Source organism: Anguilla rostrata, chromosome 19, assembly GCF_018555375.3.
Source record: "Anguilla rostrata isolate EN2019 chromosome 19, ASM1855537v3, whole genome shotgun sequence".
Lineage (NCBI taxonomy): Eukaryota > Metazoa > Chordata > Actinopteri > Anguilliformes > Anguillidae > Anguilla > Anguilla rostrata.
This window is the reverse complement of record NC_057951.1, coordinates 5403966-5428047: the sequence shown is the minus strand read 5'-3', so window position 1 is coordinate 5428047 and position 24082 is coordinate 5403966. Positions and strand designations below refer to the sequence as shown.

The 24082-nt window shown below is 48.9% G+C and overlaps 1 protein-coding gene across 2 annotated transcripts in view; it reads right to left on the bottom strand.

The window, feature by feature from the left end:
* Positions 1–24082, bottom strand: part of LOC135245895 (kinesin-like protein KIF21A) — a 36880-nt gene that overhangs the window by 8970 nt on the left and 3828 nt on the right. Inside the window, exons 2-24 of one of the 2 annotated variants that reach the window (XM_064319257.1) lie at positions 14423–14645; positions 12184–12366; positions 11296–11445; positions 10759–10890; positions 9858–10025; positions 9125–9240; positions 8799–8994; positions 8067–8256; positions 7872–7935; positions 7455–7652; positions 6724–6771; positions 5576–5633; positions 5275–5395; positions 4955–5143; positions 4230–4429; positions 3440–3547; positions 3078–3146; positions 2450–2586; positions 2146–2290; positions 1689–1883; positions 1330–1431; positions 1024–1189; positions 493–513 (exon numbers count right to left, since the gene is read on the bottom strand). In XM_064319257.1, the coding sequence (XP_064175327.1) occupies positions 493–513; positions 1024–1189; positions 1330–1431; positions 1689–1883; positions 2146–2290; positions 2450–2586; positions 3078–3146; positions 3440–3547; positions 4230–4429; positions 4955–5143; positions 5275–5395; positions 5576–5633; positions 6724–6771; positions 7455–7652; positions 7872–7935; positions 8067–8256; positions 8799–8994; positions 9125–9240; positions 9858–10025; positions 10759–10890; positions 11296–11445; positions 12184–12366; positions 14423–14645 (3179 nt within the window). Of the gene's footprint in view, positions 1–492; positions 514–1023; positions 1190–1329; positions 1432–1688; positions 1884–2145; positions 2291–2449; positions 2587–3077; positions 3147–3439; positions 3548–4229; positions 4430–4954; positions 5144–5274; positions 5396–5575; positions 5634–6723; positions 6772–7454; positions 7653–7871; positions 7936–8066; positions 8257–8798; positions 8995–9124; positions 9241–9857; positions 10026–10758; positions 10891–11295; positions 11446–12183; positions 12367–14422; positions 14646–16526; positions 16711–24082 lie in introns of those variants that run through there. The other variant, XM_064319256.1, reaches the window with a different exon arrangement.

Here is a 24082-nt window from a genome sequence, read left to right as displayed (position 1 = left end):
CTCGTTAATAATATCGGAGATTACATCACAATTTCAGAGGACCGTTGTCATGCTAATGATGCTACCATGTCTTTCAACCGTCTCTAGACGACGCCTTTTTCGAACGTTATGCCTTTTCGGGTTAATTTTGTTTCTCTTCAAAAGACTCCAGCGCGTAAAAAATGAAAGCCAATGTCTAACTAGTGTTTGTGGTAATTATGTGTGTCTGCTGACAAAAAAAGCAAACATTTCTTTTTTAAAAGTGTCCTTCAGGAATGTACATGGACTATATTAACACAAAAAAAACACTGTAAAGTGCCAAACGACAAAAAAAAATGCTAATTTGTCCTGACAAATGGACAAATTGAGTCTTGAGTCGTCAGCTTGGAGCGCTACTGGGCCTTAGGAAATGTTCTCTGCTTCCACCGTGTCATGCTCGTATTCTGCCACTAGAGGGGGCTCATGCACTCATTACAGTAGCGGGAGAGTCTTGTCTTGCGTTCTTTTACTTACCAGCGGGTGCGTTACCTAGTTCTGTTTGAATTCAGGTGACAAAGGAAACAAAAAGCAACACAAAAAAAATCAAAACACATTCATCTAATTTTTATAAATTGTTATAAAAGAATAAAGCAATGAAAATACTGAGAAGTGTAATTCGACGCCCGCGCAATCGGATTGCATTGGAATCAACAGACCGGCGAGATGAATAGAAGACTGAGAAGAGAGCTGGGGGGAGTTCTCTGGCTTTGAAAGCGACTGACGCACTCCCGTTGTGAAGAAGCTCGCTACAAAATAAAGACCACCAACTCTTTTTTGTTTTTCAAAGAAATCATCCAAATGCAAGAAGACAATGCGAGTCTGTGTAAAACTAAGAATGGCAGGTTGGGCGTTTCTGTGTCTTGGCTGGCACTAAAAGATAACCCTTCTGGCGATATCCACGGGTCAGAAACTTTCTCCTGCGAGCTTCCGCCCGGCCACACGTAGAGACCCCGAACCCTGGACCAGAACCCCCCCCCATCCCCTCCCCTCCCCTCGCCCCGGTACCTTGCAGGGCGTTCCCCAGCAGGGCGTCCAGTTCGGGGTTGAGCTCCGCCTTCTCCTTCAGCATGTGGAAGAGCAGCTGGTTCTGGGTGGCGCTGTTGATCTCCGTCTGCTTCAGCCGGCCCTCCATCACCTTGATCTGGGACTCCTTCTGAGCTGCCTGTAGCCCCTGAGGGGGGGGGGGAATAGAGGGAGGGGGGAGGGTGGTAAAGAGCTGGCTCCAGTTTCTCTCTGTTACTGCCGATGTCACCGGAGACGTCGGCTGCAGTAAACGGAGCATTTCCATTGGCTGGGAGAACGCCACCCTACCTTGCTGATGGCCATGGACAGGAAGTGCTCGAGCAGGAAGCGGGACTCAGACAGGGTGCAGGTGCTGATCACCGTGGCGACGTCCACCACGCCCCCTTCGTCCTGCGAGGCGGGTTCATCGCATAAGGGTCATTGCATAAGCCCACATTCCATATCCCATATGCACACATTCCATATTACAAAAACACCAATTCCACACTCCATATGTACACATTCCATATTCCACAAACGCCCATTCCATATTACATATGCACACGTTCCATATTCCATAAACACACACTCCATATTCCACACGCGCGTATGTTTCCTACTCCATACACACAGGCATTCCACCCTTAAACCCTCCGTGCCGGTGATACCTTGGCCTCCTCCATCTGCATGATGTTGGCCTGGCACTCGGCGATGTTGTCGTTGACGTAGTCGATGTTGGCGGTCAGAGCCTCCAGTTCCTCGCCCAGGGACAGGCGGGTCCGGTCGGCATCGGGCCCCTCCCCGGCCACCCTGTCCCTCCTCTTGGACACTTTCTCCCTCCGTTTGGTCAGCTCCTCTCTTTGCTGGGGGGCGGAGCCAGGAGAAAGGGAACAAACTTAGAAATGAATACTACTTAGAACGATCCTACAAAAGTCTACTGACTGCTACACCCAGAATACAAGAGTGTAATACTGCCAATGGGAATATGACTACAACACCCAGACTACAAGAGCATAGTACTGCTAATGGGAATATGACTACAACACCCAGACTACAAGAGTATAATACTGCTAATGGGAATATGACTACAACACCCAGACTACAGGGATATATTGCTAACTGCACCTTGAGCAGGCGGTCCATGTCGGCCTCCATGTTAGAGATGGTCATCCTCTGCATGATGATGTCACTGACGCGTCGCTCCAGCAACTGCCACTTGGTCCGCGCCCCCCTGGTGGAGTACACGCCCACTGCGCTCCTCTGGTTCTTCCTGTTAGCACACACGCGTGCCCACACACACACACAGTAGTGTAACTGCAATGTAATAACTGTAGTATTGTGAGTAACTGTAGTATTGTAACTAGTATTGTGAGTAGCTGTTGTGTTGTGAATAACTGTGCTGCTGTGAGTGACTGCAGTGGAGGTGTACCTGGTTTCGATCGCACCGGCAGCATGGCTCCGCCCCCCGGGGGTCCGGGAGGAGGGGTCCTGGAGAGGCTCGGGTAAGCTCACCTTGCGGCTCGCCTTCCCTGAGAGAGGCCTCACCTGACGCCGCAGGGCCGTCACCTGAGAGAACGACAGACGACCGCAGGTGAAATCTCATAAGACGCCAGTGTCTGAGACTGAAGTCCTGTGAGATATCGGTGTGTGAATCTGAAGTGCGGTGAGACACCAATGTGTGAGTCTGAAGTCCTGTAAGATGTCAGTGTGTGAGTCTGAAGTCCTGTAAGATGTCAGTGTGTAGTCTGAAGTCCTGTAAGATGTCAGTGTGTGAGTCTGAAGTCCTGTAAGATGTCAGTGTGTGAGTCTGAAGTCCTGTAAGATGTCAGTGTGTGAGTCTGAAATCCTGTAAGATATCAGTGTGTGAGTCTGAAGTCCTGTAAGATATCAGTGTGTGAGTCTGAAGTCCTGTAAGATATCAGTGTGTGAGTCTGAGTCCTGTAAGATGTCAGTGTGTGAGTCTGAGTCCTGTAAGACGCCATTGTGTGAGTCTGAGTCCTGTAAGACGCCAGTGTGTAAGACGAGTCTGAAGTTCTGTAAGGTTTAGTTCATCTCACCTCCTCAGTTTTCCTGCGCAGTACGAGCTCCTGCTGTCTCTTCTGGGCCTCCAGCTGTTTCAGCTGGAACTGTGGGTCAGGAAAGCACAGAGACGTCCGTTTTACTGGGACCGAACTCACTCACAAGAGCTCTCAGACAAATCACACCCACAACACAACTTCATGCTACAGCACTCCTGAACATCTACCCGTACATCGGAGCAATCACACTTACTCTTAAGGAGTTAAGGGTAAGCATAATAAGAGTACTGGGTGGCTAAATTGCGAGGATTCAGGGATCGAAACCCTGATTTAACCCTGACCACACCAGGGCCAGCAGGGTGGAGTGTATTTGGCCGGTCGGGTCAGTACCCCCTTCCCACCTCCTGCTTGCGCTGGTCCTTCTTCAGCGTAGCGATTTCACGGCTCCGCTTCAGCTCCTTCACCCGGTTCTTCTCCTGATCTTCCTTCATCTGCTTCATCAGACGGACCTGAGGGGACATTCACCATTTAACACTGCGGAACTGTCTTTACCGTTCACCATTTAACACTGTGGGACTGTCTTTACCATTCACCATTTAACACTGTGGAACTGTCTTTACCATTCACCATTTAACACTGTGGGACTGTCTTTACCATTCACCATTTAACACTGTGGAACTGTCTTTACCATTCACCATTTAACACTGTGGGGCCTTTACCATTCACCATTTAACACTGTGGAACTGTCTTTACCATTCACCGTTTAATACTGTGGGCCTGTCCTGTCTTTAATGTTCACCATTTAACACTGTGGGACTGTCCTGTCTATACTGTTCACCATTTAACACTGTGGGACTGTCTTTACTGTTCACCATTTAACACTGTGGGACTTTCTTTACCATTCACCATTTAACAACATGACAGTAACTTTCCTGTTCACTATGTAATGCATGGGTTTGATTGTGGTAAGAAATAATTATGTACTTAAAATTATACATAAATGTTCTCGCAAATATATACACGCTCCCTTATAAATATTTAGAAACGTAAACTAGTTAAGTTGTGAATGTAAATGTTCACAATTTTGAGATGACCTTGATGATTTTCTGGGTTTACTCCAGATGATAAATGTGAGTCCAGGGCTCTATCTCCGTATGGGTGACAGGCCGGTGACCTTTGACCCCCTCCCACCTTAGTCTTCTTCATCTCGGTCACGTCCTGCTGCAGCTTCCTGAGCTGCCGCTCGTACTGCGACTGGTTCTTCAGCAGCCGGGCGTGCTCCTTCTGCGCCGACTGCAGCTTCTGCATCTCCTTGTTCATCACGGTCAGGCGCTTCTCGTAGTCCGACTTGATCTTCTTGGCTTTCTCCTCGGTGAAGGTCTCCACCGAGCCTGGGGGGGGGGGGACAACATCGGGTTCGTCACGGCGACGTTTGTCACATTTGTGATGCCGCCTAGTGACATCACGAGTCATGACAGTTTACATGCAATTCTAGACTCTTACATCAGCATAGACAAAATCAAAAAGTGCCAATTGGATGACCACTTTACTCTGCACTCAATAATGAACTTGAATGAAGAGTAGCTTGAAATATTTTTGAACTTCTCAGTCAGGGACACTGGGGGATGATAGCAGAGACAACTGAGCAAGTTGCCAGAAACTGGTGTCAGAGATACGTGCATATGATGTCACACTGTTTTAGATGATGTTAGAAGCGTGCCTGTGAGGTCAGCGATGCACATAATGTCAGAGACGCATGTGTATGATGTACGAGAGGCATGCAAGTGATGTCAGACACGTGCATATGATGTCAGAGAGGCGCAGATATGTCAGAGACGCACGTGTATGATGTCAGAGATGCGCGTGTATGATGTCAGAGATGTGCGTGTATGATGTCACAGAGCGCACGCACGCACCCATGTTCTGCAGCACTCGGTCCCTCTCCAGCTGCGTGTCGCGGATCTTGCTCTGCAGCATCATCAGCTTCTGCTCGTACTGCTGCTTGAGCGTGTGCAGGCGCCGCTGGCTGTTCTCCAGCTCGTCGATCAGCTTCTGCTTGATGGCGATCTCGCAGGTGATGTTGGCCAGGTCGGCCTGGAAGTCCTCTGCAAACAGACAGGGCGAGAGACGTTAGCCCGTTAGCCCCGGGCTACTCAGAGCGGCTCGTCAAGTTCGACGGGGTTTGGGAGCAGGCAGACAGACAGACAGGCTAACAGCTCAGCCCGCCTCATCCTACCTTTCTCCTCCAGCTCAGAGTCCGCCTCGTCCGAACTCTCGTCCATCTCCATGTCCTCCTCTTCCTCGTCTTCGTCTTCCTCGTCGCCTTCTTCGTGATCGCTTCCTTCCTGTCGCTCCTGCTGACATACACGCAGATGTGTATAAAATACACAAGAACACACACATACATACAGGCACAAACACAAGCACACACCCCCCCCACACACACACACATTATAATGGTAAACAAAGAACAAAGAGGTCCTAAAATACCATTCAGACCAGATGTCAAATCATGAGACTAATTTGCATAACTGTACCATCTCTGCTTCCTCATTGGCTGGTTGCTCGTTATCAGGAACCTCCTCTTTGATGACACTGTTAAAACACAAGGAGCACAGTGTGACCCCAGGAAGAATAGCTGTTGCATGTGCAACAGCTAATGAGGACCCAAATAAATAAATAAATATTTGATACTACTCATTCAAGACTTCAGCATTTACCTTCTGCATATTTTATCCATGTAAAAACAGCATAAATATCAGTTGTGGCATATAAACTGTCACAAACGAAATTCAACATACTGCAAAGATAATAATACTTTTTATTTATTATTATTATTATTATTATTATTATTATTACAACCCTATGAATCATAACACTTCTTAGTGTCATGTAACACAAGCATATGCCTGAACAAACAGCCTCATATGAAATGTACAATCAACAACCCAAAGCTCAGGACAACGCACAGATTAAGCAGAACAATCATTGGAGAAATTAATCCCAAATCACAAAACGCAATTACGGACCATTGTTTTCCAAGACGTTAGTGAATGACTGAATTTCAGATGCTTGAGGAAGAGTAATTTCGAGTCATTTTGAAACGATCATTTTACACTGCCAGCACTGCTGAAAGGGGGAAGTCAGGACGAAAAGAGGCGAATCTCACGCCCCAGCGTTGGAAACAAAGAGCACAGCACACTGAAAGCACTTCTGGCCCACAATGCAACAGTGACCAGTGTATCTGCTGCACGCTGATGGGGTGGTGCTGGATAGAAGATGGTGACAATTAAGGCAAAATTGCAGTAGGTAGGAGTTTGGGGTTATGGGATGGTGGGCAGAGATTAAAGCCTAGGAGTCAGGGATAGGGTTCATGATAAAAGGGGATAGGAGATAGGGGTTAGGGGTCAAAGGTTAGAAGATTGGGGTTAGCAGTTAGGACATATATGTTAGGGGTTAACAGATCAGGGGATGATAGGAGTTAGGATACAGGTGTTGGGCGTTAAGGTTTAAGGGTTAAGGGCTAGGGGTTAGGGGGTAGGATAGAGGTGTTAGGGGTCAGGGGTTAAGGGTTAGGGATCAGAGATTAAGGGTTAGGGGTTAGGGGTTAGACTGCTGCAGCACTTCACTCCAGGTGCTGAGGCTACCTGCGGACTGGGAGGGAAGGCAGAGAGACTGAGCAAACCTGTGGCCTGCATTCTCCTCCTGCTGAACGTCACCCAGCATCCGGAGCCTTGGGGGGGAGGGGGGGGAGTGGAGGGGAGGGGAGGGGGCGGAGTCACGTCAGACAGCAAGGAAGAGCAAGGCAATGGGAGACGAGAGCACAACAGGAAACTCCGCCTCTACCAGAGGCCAGGAGATCTATAGACCCATAAAATGCACAGATGTGTGTGCTATTGGTGGTTTATACTTGTTGCAAAAGCACGTCAACATATGGTCAATGTGCCTGATGTGTCCTAGACAATGTGAAGTATCACTACCAAATGCACATGATCTACATTACATGTAGTGTAATGCACCTAAAACCATATCTGTGCCATGCCAGAAATTACACCTCAGTGTGTAACAGCCCCTCTTAGTGTGTAACAGAGCTTCTCAGTGTGTAAACTCGGTACAACCTATTTTGCCCCTGATTGAACACACAAACACCTCAAGCAGCAGCCATCTTGAAAACACACACACACACACACACACACACACAGTGCTGAAAGGGAAAACTGTAACGAGTCGAGAGTAATTGCCACAGTCGCGCTCTTCCAAAATAACCTCAGACGCTGGCAAACTGACGTCCTCCATCGCCGTGGCAACGGCACAACCGGGACTCACTGCAGATTAACAGCGGGCACGCCGCGTCTCTCCGACTCTGAGCGCGCTCCGTCGGCATGGCGACGGCACACGTTTCCTTTTTCGTCCTACCTCTTTTTCTTCTTCCTCTCTTTCTTCCTGAGCTTCTCCACGTCCTTCTTGGCTATCTCGATGATGTCAGAGGTGTCGTTCTCAGCGGGCAGGAAGGCGGGGACCCCGGGGCCCCCGTAGAAGGGCGAGCGGGCGGAGGCGCGGGACAGGTTCTTCCGCAGGTTCTCGTTCATCGACTCGCTCTCCAGCAGCTTCGCCCTGGACCCAAAACAGTCAGCCAATCAGCACCGGGACACCGAGCAGCCAATCAGCACTGGATCACAGAGCAGCCAATCAGCATTGCTTCACAGAGCAGCCAATTAGCACGACAGCAGAGAAGGGTCTGCTCATCAGCAGTGCTGCAGAGGACAGCCAATCAGCACCGCTGCACAAAACAGTCACCCAATCAGAAGAGTTACAGGAAGTGGTCAGCAGTACCTGAGCTCTTCAATCTCCTTGATGTAATTATGGATCATGGTCCCAATCTCCTCACTCCCCTCCCCTGCAGAGTGAAACAGTCAGCTCACATTTCAGCAGGGACATCACACTGCACACACACACACACACACACACACACACACTCACTCTCTCTGGCTCTCACACACACTCTCTCACACACACACACACACACACCTGCTCTAGCGAGCGCCTGGTTGGCCTGGTCGCTCATCAGCTGCGTGAGCCGGGCCCTCTGAGCGTCTATGGTGTCCTGCATGGCCTTGATGCGCACGCGCAGGTTGTTGTTCTCCGTCTGCAGCATGGAGTTCTCCTGGAACATGTCGTTAATGCTCTCCATGCCGTCCTCGCCCACCATCCGCTTGCCCTGCGCGGGGAAGAGGGTCACACGGTCACACGCTCAATAAGAACTGTGCCTTATAGGACCTGTGTTCTGTAGCTGTTCCAGTGACCTTCGGTATGCACTTATTGTACGTCGCTTTGGATAGTAAAATGTAATGTAATGTAATGCAACATGGTTTCGCACTGACGCCATTTTGGCTCAACGAGGTTGCCAAAGGGGAGAGATCTGCCGCCCTGCTTACATCTAACATCAGTCTCAAGTTCAGCGCCCGTTTCTGCGGCTGCTTCTCTACCTCAATGATACAGGTACACAGACTCTCCCTCTCTCTTTCTCACAGAAAAAAAACCCCATGCTCTCTCTTTCTCTTCCCCCTCTTTCTCAATGTGTAACTCTCTTGAAGTGTACCCCTCTCTCTCAGTCTTAATTTTTTACTCCTCCAGTCCTGCCCCCCCTCCACCCTGCCCCGCCCCGCCCCTCCTCCCATCTTTCCTCCGCCCCCTCCTCCAGCCCCGGCCCCACCCCCTCCTCCAGCCCCGCCCCCCCGGCCTCGCCCTCCCTCCCCTCACCGTCTTGTACTCCATGAGCTCTATCTGCAGCCGGGCGATCTCTGTGCGCAGGGCGCTGATCTGCTGGCTGGCCCGGTCCTGGTTCACCACCACGCGGTTCTTAATGTTTCGCGCACGGTTGGCATACTTCAGCGTGTTCAGCGTCTCCATGAAGTCCCGGTCCGACGGGCTGATGCACGCGATCATCATGGTTTGGCTGGGGGGCGGAGGGGGGGTCGGGGAGAAAGCAATATAAAAGGGCACATTTTTAGGGCACCTGTTCGGGCACACATAAGGACACCTAACACACACATCAAAGCCCCCTAGGGCACATTAGGGGGGCAGACCTGTTCCCGCCCAGGGAGTCCTGCAGGAGGCGCGTGAGCTTGGAGTCGCGGTACGGCACGTGCGTCGCCCTCTTGCTCCGGTCCCCCAGGGCGCTGATGACGTTGCCGAGCGCCAACTTTAGCGCCAACGGCGGGAAGGGCACCGAGAGAGGGGCGCAAGAATGACAAGTCAGAAGCACTGAATAAACATAGTAAATTACACTGAAGAAAGCTCAATGCAGAAAGGTTTATTGTGAGTCTTCAATTAAAAGACATTGCTTGAAGTGTGTTTGAGGTGTCTTTTGATGTGCAGAGCTTTCTTTTTCTTTGATTCTCTGTATAACTTAGAAATGAATCGAACACTGAAAATGCAGTTTTATTTTCTGGATGCAAGTTACACATTTTATTTTCAAAGATTCCCCAATTTATCCACCAGAGGGCGCTGTGGTTTTACAGTTTCCACTGCAGAGAAAGCGGGTGGATATGTCAGGAGGACAGACGGTCACTGAGGGCCAGTTCCAGTGATCACCGTAAACTGTCCTGCACCACACCTGCTTTTTTTGGAGCATGAATGAGACCTCAAACCCCACAGGTTCCCAACTGAGGCCCCTCAAAACTTTAGCATCGTGCTAAAAGCCAAGAGCAGCAATTAGCCGGGACTGGATTCAGGAACCTTCCGGTTACTAGCCCAGCTTCCTTAATTACCCCTCCCTGGGGTTCGCGCGAGGTTCGGACCCGGCCGGCGCCCGCTCACCAGGCCGCAGTTGATGGAGATGCCCTCTTTGGCCCGGTCCCCCGTCGCCCCGGTCCGCTTCAGCCGCTCGGACCCGGCCAGGTCCACGAAGTGAAACTTGGCGGTCAGCGTCTCGAACTCGTTCATCTCCGAGGAGCCGTTTGCCATCCTGTTGTCCTTCTGGTCCTCCTGAAGACAAGAGCGCAGAACTCGGCTCACATACTATCTTTACTGTACTATAGAACTCAGTATGCATACAGTCTTTACTGTACTATAGAACTCAGTATGCATACAGTCTTTACTGTACTATAGAACTCAGTATGCATACAGTCTTTACTGTACTATAGAACTCAATATGCATACAGTCTTTACTGTACTATAGAACTCAGTACACATACAGTCTTTACTATACTATAGAACTCAATGAACAGTCTTTACTGTAATATAGAACGCAGTATGCATACAGTCTTTACTATACTATAGAACTCAATACGCATAGTCTTTACTGTAATATAGAACTCAGTACACATACGGTCTTTACTGTACTATAGAACTCAATATGCATACAGTCTTTACTGTACTATAGAACTCAGTACGTATACAGTCTTTACTGTACAGCAAAACTCAATGCACATACAGATATTTTATTTACTGTACTACAGAATCCCTGTTTCATTTAAACACATCCCACTACTCCAGCAATATGACTATAATAAAGTAATACTAACTCTATACTATAGTGAGAATTCCTATTATTAAACTGATAGAAACTCTGTATTAAAGCAAAATGCTATGTTAAAGCCATAATAAGCATATTTCAGCAATAACACCTGTAGTAACAGTCTGATGGCCTTGTGTGTTGGAGTGTGTATGCGTGTGTGTGTGTGTGTGTGTGTGTGTATAGGTGTGTGTGTGTACTCACGCTGTCAGGGGCACACACGCGCACTTGGCACAGGTGTATGGTGAAGATGGCGTGGGACCGAGAGCTCTGAACGTTCATCTGTGTGCTGGCCGTGGTACGAGAGAGAGCGCCCAGCTTCAGACACTGCATCATCTGAGAGAGAGAGGAGAGAGAGCATTATATACACATACACACACACACACTGCATCATCTGAGAGAGAGGAGAGAGAGTTACACACACACACACACTGCATCATCTGAGAGAGAGAGGAGAGAGTTATACACATACACACACACACACACAAACACACACACACACTGCATCATCTGAGAGAGAGAGGAGAGAGAGTTATATACACACACACACACACTGCATCATCTGAGAGAGAGAGGAGAGAGTTATACACACACACTGCATCATCTGAGAGAGAGAGGAGAGAGAGTTACACACACACACACAACACACACACACACACACACACACACATACACACACACACACACACTGCATCATCTGAGAGAGAGGAGAGAGAGTTATACACACACACACACACACACCTCTGCCTCAGAGTTGACGGTGCGCGTGGTCACTCCCACAGTGTAGATCCCCCCCGCGGCGTCCTCGTGGATCTTGATGTGCGACCTCTGCTTCCTGGCCTCGGGGTCGCGCGCGGAGTCGAACAGGTCCAGCACCTCCTCGTTATACAGCTGCGCAGAGAAGCAGAGCTGACCTCCATCTGCTTCCCTCAGCGGCAGGGACATCAGCACACGCACCACGTAAAACCAGGCAACGGACAAACGCGTGATGTCGCAAACGCAAACGGCTGCCATTTCGTAGTGTCGATAGAACCCCTTCCCTTACGAGCGGTGCTCTAGGTTTTACATAATAACTGGAGAAGAAAGACAGCAAGATGAGCGTTACATGAATACAACACAATAAAATAAAATGGCCGAAGTAGCCCTCAGCAGGTTCACTGTGACAAACGGAAACATCGCGGGGAGATCATTAGGCGCTCGAAACATAACGCTTTAGGGATTAAAGTCTGCGCTGGGCCCTCAGCATGTAACGCTAATCTTTCTGTCATTCTTCTCCGGGTTACTAGACGGCTCCTCACATGTTCGCACAAGCTGAGAGAGCACACGCTTGACACAACTACGGAGAGGCCTGATCCTTCACCCCCCCCTTCTCCCCCTTCTCCCCACAACCACCACCGCTCCCATCTTCACTCCACCCCCCCACCCCCCTTCAGTATCCTGGGAAACAGCTGCAGGTCACAGTTAACTGATGTTTTAAATTTTAAAACGATCTGCATTTTGGGGGAGAGCGGCCCATTAGCTCAATAAACCGCAACCCTCGTTTAAGTCCCGTGTTAAACAGGTACAGCCGGACCCTCCGGGCTGGGCGGGGCAGGGGCGGGGCGGGGCAGGGCGTGGCGGGGCGCGCACCTCCAGGAACTGGGCGTTGATCTTGAACTCGGGGAGGGGCCGGCCCTGCTCGGCCGCCGCCCGCCGCCGCTCCTCGATGCCGCGGTACAGGTGGCGCACCGCGCGCGGGATGATGCCCAGCTCCTCGCAGTCGGTGCTGACGTCGAACCCCGTGCCCATGGTGTAGGTCTTCCCCGAGCCCGTCTGGCGAGAGAGGAGGAGGACTTACACACCTGCTGCACCAAATTTACCTGTACCCAGAGCTACTTACAAAGGGTACGGTGTATAACAATACTACTACTGATACAGCTAGTACTACTGCTGCTACTACTACTACTAATACTACTACTGCTAGTGATGCTACCACTACTACTACTGATACTGCTAGTACTACTGCTGCTACTACTACTGCTAATACTACTACTGCTACTACTACTACTACTACTGCTGCTACTACTACTACTAATACTACTACTGCTACTACTACTACTACTACTACTACTGCTAATACAGTTACTACTAGCGCTACTACTACTACTCCTGTTACTACTGCAACTACAGTACTACTACTGCTGCTAATACAGTTACTACTAGCGCTACTACTACTCCCGTTACTACTGCAACTACAGTACTACTACTTCTGCTAATAAAGTTACTACTTGTGCTACTACTACTACTGCTGCTACTACTACTACTGCAAATATCTTTACTACTAATGCTACTACTACTACTACTACTAATAATAATAATAATAATGTAACTTTATTTTCTGAGAAGAAAGTGAGAAGTACATTTTTTAAATTAATTCTAGATGAAAGTAGAAGCCAGTGTTGTGAAGCCAGGATGGGCATTGCAGAAGATCTCTTTTTCGTTTTGGGGAGACGCCTAGCAGCTGAGTTTTGAAAATACCACAGGTTACACGCATCAGGTGGGACGTACGTCACATGAAAACACAAGTCTAAACAGGGCCAAACCCACACAAACACTCTGCAACAGTTAGTGTGTGATGACGTTGCTGTTTCTATGGTGACGTACAGGGATCAGGTGTTTTACTGGTGTGTGCGTGTGCATGTGTGTGTGAAAGACCAGCAGAGAGATTGTGTTCTTGTGATGAAAGTGTAAAAATGGCACGGTAACCTGTGGAGGTCAGCGGATATGTTTTAAAATGGAAATAAAGCCAGTATCTGAATCATATACGGGAGAGCGAGGGTGACTTTCACAAGACCCTGACGACCAGTGTGTCGACAATGGGTAGAGGTCAGAGTTCAGAGGTCAGGGGTCGAGCGTAATGAACGCTGCGACGCGACAGAACCTGACATGAAGGGCGACACTGGGTCAGTGCACTCGGGCACTGGCTCCAGGGAACGGGCGGAAAGAGGAGAAGGGGCGAAAAAAACAAAAAAAAAAAACCTCAGACAGAGGCCGTGGTCGACATGGCAACCGTCAGAAAAATGCGACGCTAGGGCCGGGATTGGCTGTCGGTTCCCCTGCTCTCCGCTCGGCGCGCATGAAAGCAGGGGCCTGACAGCAGAACAAGGGAAGGAGGACTTCCAGGGAAGGAAGGGGGAACAAACAGAGCGATAAAGAAAGAGAGGGAGGGGAGGGGGAGAGAGGGGGAGGGGGGGAGAGAGAGAGACTACACGGCTCAAGCAAAGATTCATTCCAAAGTCCATGCCATTGCTGGAGTCACAGAGTAAAAAAAAACCTGCCCTCTAAATGGGGGTGGAATCCACGGCTTCTGTTCACAACTTGAGGGACAACCAGTGACACCAATTCAAGAGTTTGGGGCAGAGGTGGAAAATACAGGTTCAGAAAGTAAAATTCCTCCCCGGTATTTTGTTCCAGTAACCTGGATTTGCTAATTAGCACAATTCGTCAGCCAGGAGGCAAAGGCAGAACTAATTAGTGAAACCAGCTGGCTGAGTTCATGGGTGGAAGAAACACATGGCAGGACTTCTACTTCCCCCGGACTTTTCACCTCTTGGTGTAGTGCCATTATTTCATGCTGCATCATTATTATTATTATTATTATTATTATTATTATTATTAATAGACATAAAGAAGCACTAAGCTTCGCTTCCCTACCTTTGAAGGTGAAACATTCCAACCTCACGCATCTTCTGAATATTAATTAAGGGGCGTGGCCAAAGCACAATACCACAGCAATGGACATGATGCACTATAATACAGCACCCAAACCTCCTGGGGCTAAGCAGCAGCGGAGACGGAAAGCCCAGGAGGAGGCCGAGCGGCGACCCACCTGCCCGTAGGCGAAGACGGTGGCGTTGTAGCCCTCCAAGCAGCCGTCGATCAGCTTCTCGGTGCAGTGGGTGTAGACGGCCTCCTGCCCGGCGTCCATGTCGAAGACGTGGTCGTAGGTGAAGGCCTTGTCCTTCCCCAGGGTCACCTGGGGCTCCCCCGGCGTCACCGACGTGCAGATGTGGCACCCCTCGATCTTCTCCCGGGCCAGCTGGGGTCGGATCCTGGGTGGGGGGGCAGGGGGGCAGGGGGGCGGGGGGGGGGGTGGGACACGGAACGTCAATCACGGCAGAGACACGCCCGCTACCCGCCTCGCACACCGCCCGTCACCTGGAGAGATCCTGACGAGGGCGATTCGAAATGCTAACCGCTCGAGCGCGCCGACACCTTCAGTCGGGTAAGAACCCGATGGAATGTGGTCGGTGTGGTGATGGTCGCCGTGGCAGCCGTCCAAGGCGTGCGCCCCGAGCAGGTGCCAGAGCTAGCTGCAGCTACTGGGGTCCCGCCTCACACACGCACATTTCAGTCTCTTTCCCGATCTCGCAGTCATCGTCGTAGGGTAGGTCTACAGGAAACGCGACCAAAAGTGTTTGCCGTATGAAAGAACAGGCGCCGATCTGCTGTTTACTGTGGTAGGCAAATTAAGATTCCCGGGCGTGCGTGTGTTTGTGTGTGTGCGTGCGCGCGCGTGTGTGTTTTAGTGTGTGTGTGTGTGTGTGTGTGTGTGTGTGTGTGTCTCCCCTCAGTTCCAAGGAGTGCTCATGTCTCCAGCTCACATGAGGGAGACAGGTCTGAAAACACATTAGAAAAACAGTCACACCCCTTCTTATGTATTTAACTTTCTCCTTCCCTCTTCCTCACACGCAAATGTACATGCACGCACATTCTCACACACATACGCTCACGCATACACACACAAACACTCAAACATACAAGGTCAAAACACTCCACACTTTTCTCTCCTAATTCTTGCTGAGGTATTTGATAGTCTTCTGCATTCCTCGGCAACACCCTCTTTTTGATAAAAAGAGGGATTTTTTCGGGGGGAGGGGGGGGAGTCCGCACTAATCCGACTGGCCAGGATCCCAAAACACAGCACGGTTCCCACTCCTATCCTGACCTGTCACATTAACGGTGAAAACGCTAACATCCATCAAAATGTAGCTAACATAACACTATCATCCATCATAAAGCAGCTAATATAATGCTAACATCCTTCATAATGCAGCTAGCATAACGCTAACGGCGCGTTTCAGTGATTGGGAGCACAGCGCCGGGATGGAAACAAAATGTCACACGGTGGCATTTAAGTGCCAACAGAAACCGGACTGAGGAGCAATCAAACAGGAAGTAAGGGGATGGTTGAACCGGGAGAGCAGGAAATTAAGTCATCATAACCCTGGCTTTGTTGACATTAGCGGCTTCCACAGAAGTACAGTACAGTAGGACAGCGCTCTCTCGTCCGCGCGAAGACAACGAGGGCCAGAATGTTCCGGCAGGTTCCAGCACTCAATCAGATTCGCGGCCAGCGCGATATTTCCTACAATAAAAACGGACCAGCCCCAAGCTGGAATGTTCCAGAAAGACTGGGAAAGCCCTGTATCGCTGAAGCCTAGTCAGGACGGAGGACATTGCCCCCCTCTCGCACAAACAAGACCACCTTTCAACTGCAAAAAGCACAAACAGGTACAAACAAAACCATTAAAAAGCCAATAGATCTCAAATAAAAACAGTGCATGGACTAACTTCAACCCAAGAAAAAAAACACACAGGGGAACATTTTTAACCAATACAAGAAAGTGTTCCCTTGAAGTACCACACTGTCCCGGACTACTGAAATTCCTTGTCCCTACTAAATATGGCTTCCTCACCAACGATGAACATCCTGGCGTCCTAGGCTCGTAGCATCAAGGGTTAAACGTTACATAATGGAGCTACGAGTAGGAACGCGCTTCCTTGTTGCGCAAAGGACTCTGGGAGAAAGCTTTTCACTTTTAAATCAAATGCAAACAGACTGTCAATGGCGTGCCGAACGGCCAGAATATCCGCCCTTGTTTGACAAGAGAACTTTTCCACTGGATGATGCATAGAGGTCCAATCCTAACCCGTTGCTGCAGATCTTTCTGAAGCAGTGGTTCTCACTCGGTTCTGGAGGATCACTGCGTGTGCTGGTTTTCATTCCAACCTCAACTGCAATCCCAGAATTTTAAAAAGCCATTATTTTTCCTTAATGAGGTGCTTTTCATGTTTCAGAGCTGGGGTCCCCAGTCTTATCCAGAAAGGGCCAGTGTGGGTGCGCACACCTGATTCTACTAATCAAGGTGCTTAGCAACAGCTCTGATTGATTAGTAGAATCAGGTGTGCGCACCCACACTGAACCACTGCTCTAAAGGAAAGATCTGGTCAGATATGAACCCTGTCTTCTCTGAACAGAAATGAAGACACATAAAACAAATTAAACATACAGAGTCCATGTGTCACTCTACCTAATGCTACAATGATTACACTAGTTGTGATGATAATGATGATGATAACCATTATTGTTATTAGCAATGATTATTATGAAGAGCACAGTCGGGTCCAATGTTCTCCCAGCCCCACAGGTGCGAGCCAACACATGCCCCTGTCCCCTGGACTGTTATGGCAGAGGTGAGAGGTCAGGGGTCAAGAGGCCAGCCTATTTGTGACTGCAGGGCGGGAAGGTCATTGAGAAAGTTCCGCAGTCGTAGGTTTCAGTGAGGACCTTGGGGAGTCTACGTAGGGGATGGGGGGGGTGTTGAGGGGAACCTATTATCTTATGGATGGATGAAATATTGTACCTATATCACGAGTATACTATTTGTTATGTTCAACAACCTGATTTTATGTCCAATAGTTAAGAACCAACACGTCTCATGAAAACATGTTTCTTTAATCACATGTTTGGGGGACCCATTTAATTTATTATTTAAATAATGTCCATTATTTTCCGTAAATGGAACAAATGATACAGCTCCAACACAGAGAACGAACTGAATTACTAAATTAATGAACGCACGTATCGATATTCTTTATTAACCCGTGTACATGGTTTCCAGTCTAAGTAGGCCAGTTTAGAAGGCCATCAGTGTTCCCAGAGCAGCCGGCACGATTTAAAATGTAAAACAAACGCACGTACAGCAGTCCAGCCCCGCGCGTGGCCGTCTAACCCAATCAGACGAGGGCCTCACGGTTGTCAGCGCCCCTCGCAAAGCCAAACACCGACGTTGCGACATCAGGCCCCCAAGATGTTTTTAAAAGAAGTGGACTCCGGAACGCAGCGAATCGCGCGATTGCGTCACAGCCAAGACCGCTGCTTTCGCACTCTCCGGCAAGATGCTTCACTTGCAATACGCTTTCAAGGGAATCCCAGTCATGCAGGCATATTGCAGAGCACTGGCAGTCTGCATGTTTCCCCACTTTGAGTGACTGGCGTGAGATAACGGTCGAGGTATTCGTTCGCTGAAACGTTCAAACAGGCTCTCCTGAGTGCTGTATTACTTAGACTCAGAATAAGTATTGTGATTCTGAAAGCCATCCATTTCAATCCCACGTGTTTGAAGTAGCCTTTCATCCTTAAAGTGCACAAAATCTACAGAGCTCAAGCGTATCATTACATCAACACTGAAATGACGACGATGTCTGATATCATATGTCTGATATCATATGTCTGATATCATCTTGTCTAAAGCAGACAAGAGCGTCAAGTTTGGCTACAATCCCAAACTATTCAAACTACGTCCAATACCAGTCAGACAAACTCTGCAAAGTGCCTAGAAAGCAAACAAAACAAAAATAAGTCTTGCAAAGCCAGAAAATAGGATATTATACAACGCAAGCGACGCTTGTTACAACAAACAGGAAATCACGGACTACCAACGAGCCGTTTCTGGATATTTCCGTCGCACGTACAGACTTTTAGAGGTGACTGTCCGCACTGCGAGCACACCTGCGCAGACCTGGCAGTCACCTGAGCTGTAACAGGACACCGCACCTTTCCCCCCCGCTTGGAAAAGCCTAATAATTACGCCCCAACCCCCCCCCCCCCCTTCCCCTTCACCCTGCTCCCGTTTTTTTACGCCTTTAGCCGAAAGCTAAGACCTCCTCAGGGGGGGGGAGGTCGGTATTAAATGCGCACTGAACCGGCCCGAACCAGGTGCTAAAGATAGTTAGCCTTCGACGTCCGATAGCCATTAAGCACCGGTCGCCTCCAGAGCTAGCCCCACTGCCCCGGGCACAGATAGCAGGTGTGTTTGAAGAGCCGGCACAGGGAAGCGTGACCCTTGACCTTCACCAGAGCGGGAACGGCAGGACGCGACCCCCGCAGCTGTGGTATAAGCGCAGACGAAGATCCGGTCCAGTCTTCCTCACTCACTTTGCCTGGGCAAAATAAAGTTGTGCTTTTCTCACTGTGCAGGGTTAAGAGATCAGCTGTCACTAAAGATAATGACAAGCGTTTTTGGTAAGCAAGGATGTGACATTAGTTCACACTGTTTTCATTTAGCGAACGTTCTTATCCAGAGACTCACGATGCAAGAGAACATAAGTGTATCCGCTGGAGGTCTGCAAACAACATTCACAGACTACAGACACCAAATGCAGCCCTGAGTTCCAGATAAATCTAGATTGTGCCATGTATGCAGAGTTCTACAGCCTTCCAGATGCACTTGCGTCAATCGTTCTAGGCAGGCTACTTTTCTATCGTAGGTTATCAGCGAGTGAAGTGTGTGCGTATTTATAGTGTCCGGCTCCTGTGCTCCTGTGTGTGTGTGTGTGTGTGTGTGTGTGTGTATGAGTGTGCATGTGCGCGCGTGTGTGTGTGTGTGTGCGCGTGCGTGCGTTCTGATAAATTCAGTCAAACCACAACAAGAGCCGAGCCCATGTGACACGTCTCGTTAGCTTCAGGCCGCTAACCTCATTATTCCGATTACGGCGACGGGGAGAGAGCCCTGTAACCCGACCCCACCGCAGCCAGCGCTCCGCTTCACTCTGCGGCCCACACTAATCCCAGGAGAGCCGGTCCACCCGACCCGACACACTCACCGGCGCTGAGCAGAGCGGCCTATTTCAGTCCCGCCTAGCTCGCGTTCAGAGAAAAAGACGGCCATTTTGAGGAACCTGAAACGGCGATATCGTTTTGAAGCACAGTCAACGGGGAGCTGTAGAGAGATGTGTGTTTATTCTGCATGAAAGATTAAAAGGGGAATGATAAATGGGGTTCAAGTGATCAGCCGTCGGTCCAATTTGGCCCTTGGTTTGAACAACAGACTTTTCTGTCACATTCATATTCGTAAAAATAATCCCAGAAGACAGAATTAAAATAGAAGAACAGGGAAGATTCCTCTTAAAGGGCTTATTTCCTTATAATGAGGGAATGTTTGTTGGTTCAGAAGATTCTGTAAAGTATGTGTACCCTGATCTGCATTTGGAAAAATTAATTCCATTTAATGAAATGCATAAGCAGTACATTAACTTGTGCTTATTTGTAGTCACAATATCCCAAATATGGATCAATGCATTTTGATAGGCTCATCTTATAAATAGAGCTTATAAATGATAGATATCATTTTTTACAATTGTTCATGCTTCACCAAAATCTGTCTTCCAACGGCCCATACAATATACAATACATTTCCCATAAAGCCATCCACCAACATCTCACCAATCACAGAAAAAATAACTGTAGCTATGAACTGTGGGAGTTTGAGGCAAGGAAGATGGGGAAATGGCCGAGCACACACTCTTTCAAAATAAAACCGAAAAGACAAGAATAATGACTTGCTGGACCGATGAGGACACGTACCCACACATGCACGTACGATTGATTTTGAAACCTCAAAGATAAAGATTGGCGATGTAGGAATACCTTTCCTCGGAAACAGGAGTTATTCCCTTCATCTACACCATCAGGAGTGACCTGTCACTTTTAAGGAACATTATCTTATAAAGTTGGGTGTTACACGTTCCTTTTCTGGGAGCAGTTGCTGTTGTCTGCAGACCGTAATATTATTTGCTTTACTTGTTGGGTTTTTCCTTTAAGACACTGAAGAAGATGAAGAGTGAGGTCATTTCCTGTCAGCGTATTGATCCTGCGCTTAATGACCCACCGTCTGCCGGTCGCCGGACCTGATTGGATTTGAGCCCGTCCTGCTCTGCTGACTCACCCTCCGGGACGGAGCAGGTCGTCTCCATGACGCCGTCCGTCGGCCCCCGGCTCGGCCGGCGTCTCCCGGGAAACGGGCAGCCACCGGCACCGCAAGCCCGCAGAACGCCTGATCTACGGCAGGACCGGTGTGCCGAAAACAACCAGCTTATAGTTACAGGAACGCAGCCTGAAATTAATACCGATAAAAAAGCATGTGCTCTTACAGGAACCCAGATACACGGAACGTGCAGGCGAGTTTCAAAATAAAAGTTCACCTCATTGCATTAAATGTTGCATCTCTGGATTGTGGTAGTGATCTGACCAGTACATGGTGTCATTCATTTCCCTAAGTTATAAAAGAAAAATCTTTTTAAAATTCTGTCATGCATAAAAAATCTGTGTTCCTATCTGATATTGAAATACAATTCCCATCAAACCTCTCACCAATATCCCACAGACATCGCAGACAAGGACTGCGGGTGCTTGAGGCAAGGAAAGCACAGAAACGGCTGTGTACACCATTAAAAAGATAAAGTTTTAAAGAGATAAAGGTTAAAAGATAAGAACTTCGTACTGACATGCTGACTCGCTCAACAGACGAGGACGAGCATCCACATGAATAACAGATTATGACATCCCAAAGGGAATAACAAGCAGTCGAGAACATGTCAAGGGAGGTGAATCTTCTGCTGATGTCACCCAGGAGAGCATTGTGGGTAAAGCAAGTGATGTCACTCAGCAGAGCATCATGGGAGGAGGAAGGTGATGTCACTCAGCAGAGCATCATGGGAGGAGGAAGGTGATGTCTCTCAGCAGAGCATCACGGGGGGAAGAAGTTATGTCACTCAGCAGAGCATCATGGGAGGAGGAAGGTGATGTCTCTCAGCAGAGCATCACGGGGGGAAGAAGTGATGTCACTCAGCAGAGCATCATGGGAGGAGAAAGGTGATGTCACTCAGCAGGGCATCATGGGAGGAGAAAGGTGATGTCACTCAGCAGGGCATCATGGGAGGAGAAAGGTGATGTCACTCAGCAGGGCATGGCAGGGGGAGGAAATTAAATTGTGAGTGAGCCAGGAATGGCTATTGCAACCAGAAGCCTGTTGGTCAAATCCCAGATTGGGCACTGCTGCTGTCACTCACCGTGGACTGCTTCAGGTAATGTCCTATCACACGTGTCGACAAAAGTTACCATGGTGACCGTGCGACTCTTGAGCAGATCAACAGCATTAATAGGGACCTCGGATTTAGAGGGATGACACTACCTCAATCATATTACAGGTTAAAACCAGCCAGCCCAGCCAGGTTCTGTGTAAAATCACCCCACTCTGACTCACGGGGCGACAGCAGTCAGAATCAAATTAACCTTTAACGTTGAGAATCAGTCGCGCATTAAACAGGGGGGTGATTTGGTCAGCGAGTTTTTCCAGTGCTGCATATTCATTCGCTTCGGAAAAAGGGGGGGGGGGGGGGCTACTGCCGGCCCCAACGCTGACTCCGATAAGGAAACGTTAGCGAAATGACCTCTTCGCGGCAGCTTAAAGGGCCATCCCTCATTTTTATTCACTAAGAACGCCCAAGGCCAGATCTCACCTTCTTGTACAATTCACTTGGGACACGCTACAGAATCTTCTGTTCCTTTTGTGGGGTGTTCTTCATGGAAACGAAAAGAAATAAGCTTAATTATCTCTTAAGTGCAAATAATTTACATACAATTTGCTCTACATCATATGCTAATCCTGTGCCATGGCGGGACATTTTTTATTGCAGAGTAAGAAAAGGCACACCAGCAATTAACCATTTACCAGGTCATTCCAGTCCTTTTTCTCAATGACTTTTGGACTTTGAATATTGTCAAGTGCCTTTGTTTGCCAAAGATAGCACTTCTGTTTAATGAGCTCTGATTGGCTGGTCTGATTGACAAAGACGTAGGAACACGATTACCAGCTTCCTTTGCATCGAAGGAAAATAAACATATTCCGAAGGTACATTAGTATTTTTACACAAACAAGGTAGAACCCGAATTTGTTCGTCTGTAACCACTTCAAAACTGACATTATTGACGCTTTCACAGAACGGTGTTTCTATGGCTACCGGTGTCAAAGGTCATTGGTCACACGCCGCGCACGGAAATGTCCAACGATTCAGCATCTCGGGAAAGCCCCGCCTCCACACCTCTGACAACCTGCTGACATTTCTAAGTTTATTTTAACGGTTACATAAAACAGGAAGTCCCTTGAGATAAAAATCTCTTTTTTTCCAGCGAGGCCGGGCCAAGACAGCAGCCGTAAATCACAGCGCGCAAACGCCCCGTGTTTGAACAAAGGCCGCGGCGACACGGCGAAAGAACCGGAACTAGATCAGCTCTCTCCGCTCCCTTTGAGTCGGAGTCTGAGCGGCATCAGGGTACGAGGAGGATGCCACTGGAGGTCAGAGGTCACGGTGCAGACTTCTGGGCAGTTCCGGGAATGGGCATGGCGAGCACGTCAAAATTGGGAAGCTGATCCTGGATCAGCACTTGGGCATGTCCGTTGTGGCCACACTTTCACCGGGGGGAGGGGGAGGTTAACATTGCAGAAGAGCAAGTCTTGCAGGGGGATTCTGGGAGATCACACTGGCCCAGTGACTCTTAACCCACACGCAGAACGGCGGCGGTCAAGCAAGATGCACACGACCTATGAGCACTCAAGAGGCCTAAAAATCCCGCCCACACACACACACACACACACACACGCGCACGCGCACACACACTTTAGTTCCATTACACTGAAAGGCCTTTCTGTACAAGACTCTCATTCCCTCAACATCTATGTTTCTCTCTCTGCCCTCCCTCAAGTAAATGTGCAAGTAAAATACTCTACAAATATTACTATTGTCATTATTATTAATAACAATAATAATAATAATCATAATAATAATATGATGATGATGATTATGATGCACCACTATCCTGCTAGTAAGCTGATATCAGCAGTTATTTAACATTACAGGCTTTTCTCTTTTTTTGTACGCACACATTTTACTGCCATTTTGATACCCTGTGCATTTTTGTTCCACAAGCCAGTAACAGAATATCAGAAATCCTCTTAGCGCCTCCCTTTTGAACCCGAAACGAAGCGCTGAACACCGTTAACGGACAGGAACGGCCCGGCAAGTTCGGGCAGGCGCGCCGCCGCCCGCCCGCCCGCCTCTCTCTCCCTCCCCGGGAACCCCGAAGGCGAAACCCGCAGGAGAAGTTTCCGTCGCGCCGGTTGTCAGCCAAAGCAAAGCTGTCAGTCATTTTGTTTGCGGTGCACTCGCACGGTTAGTGCCAGCCCTGCTAGTTTCCCACTGAGCAATGCCAAGGAATGATTACCGGGTTGCCATGGTTCCCGGCGTTTAGCAGGTGTCAACAGTTAAACCATTATGAAACGAGGCTTTCGACGCATAGAGGTCCCGAGGAATTAAAGCAGGAGATTTGGAGAGGCTTCCGCTACAGCTGACTGCGTGAGGTGGCTTA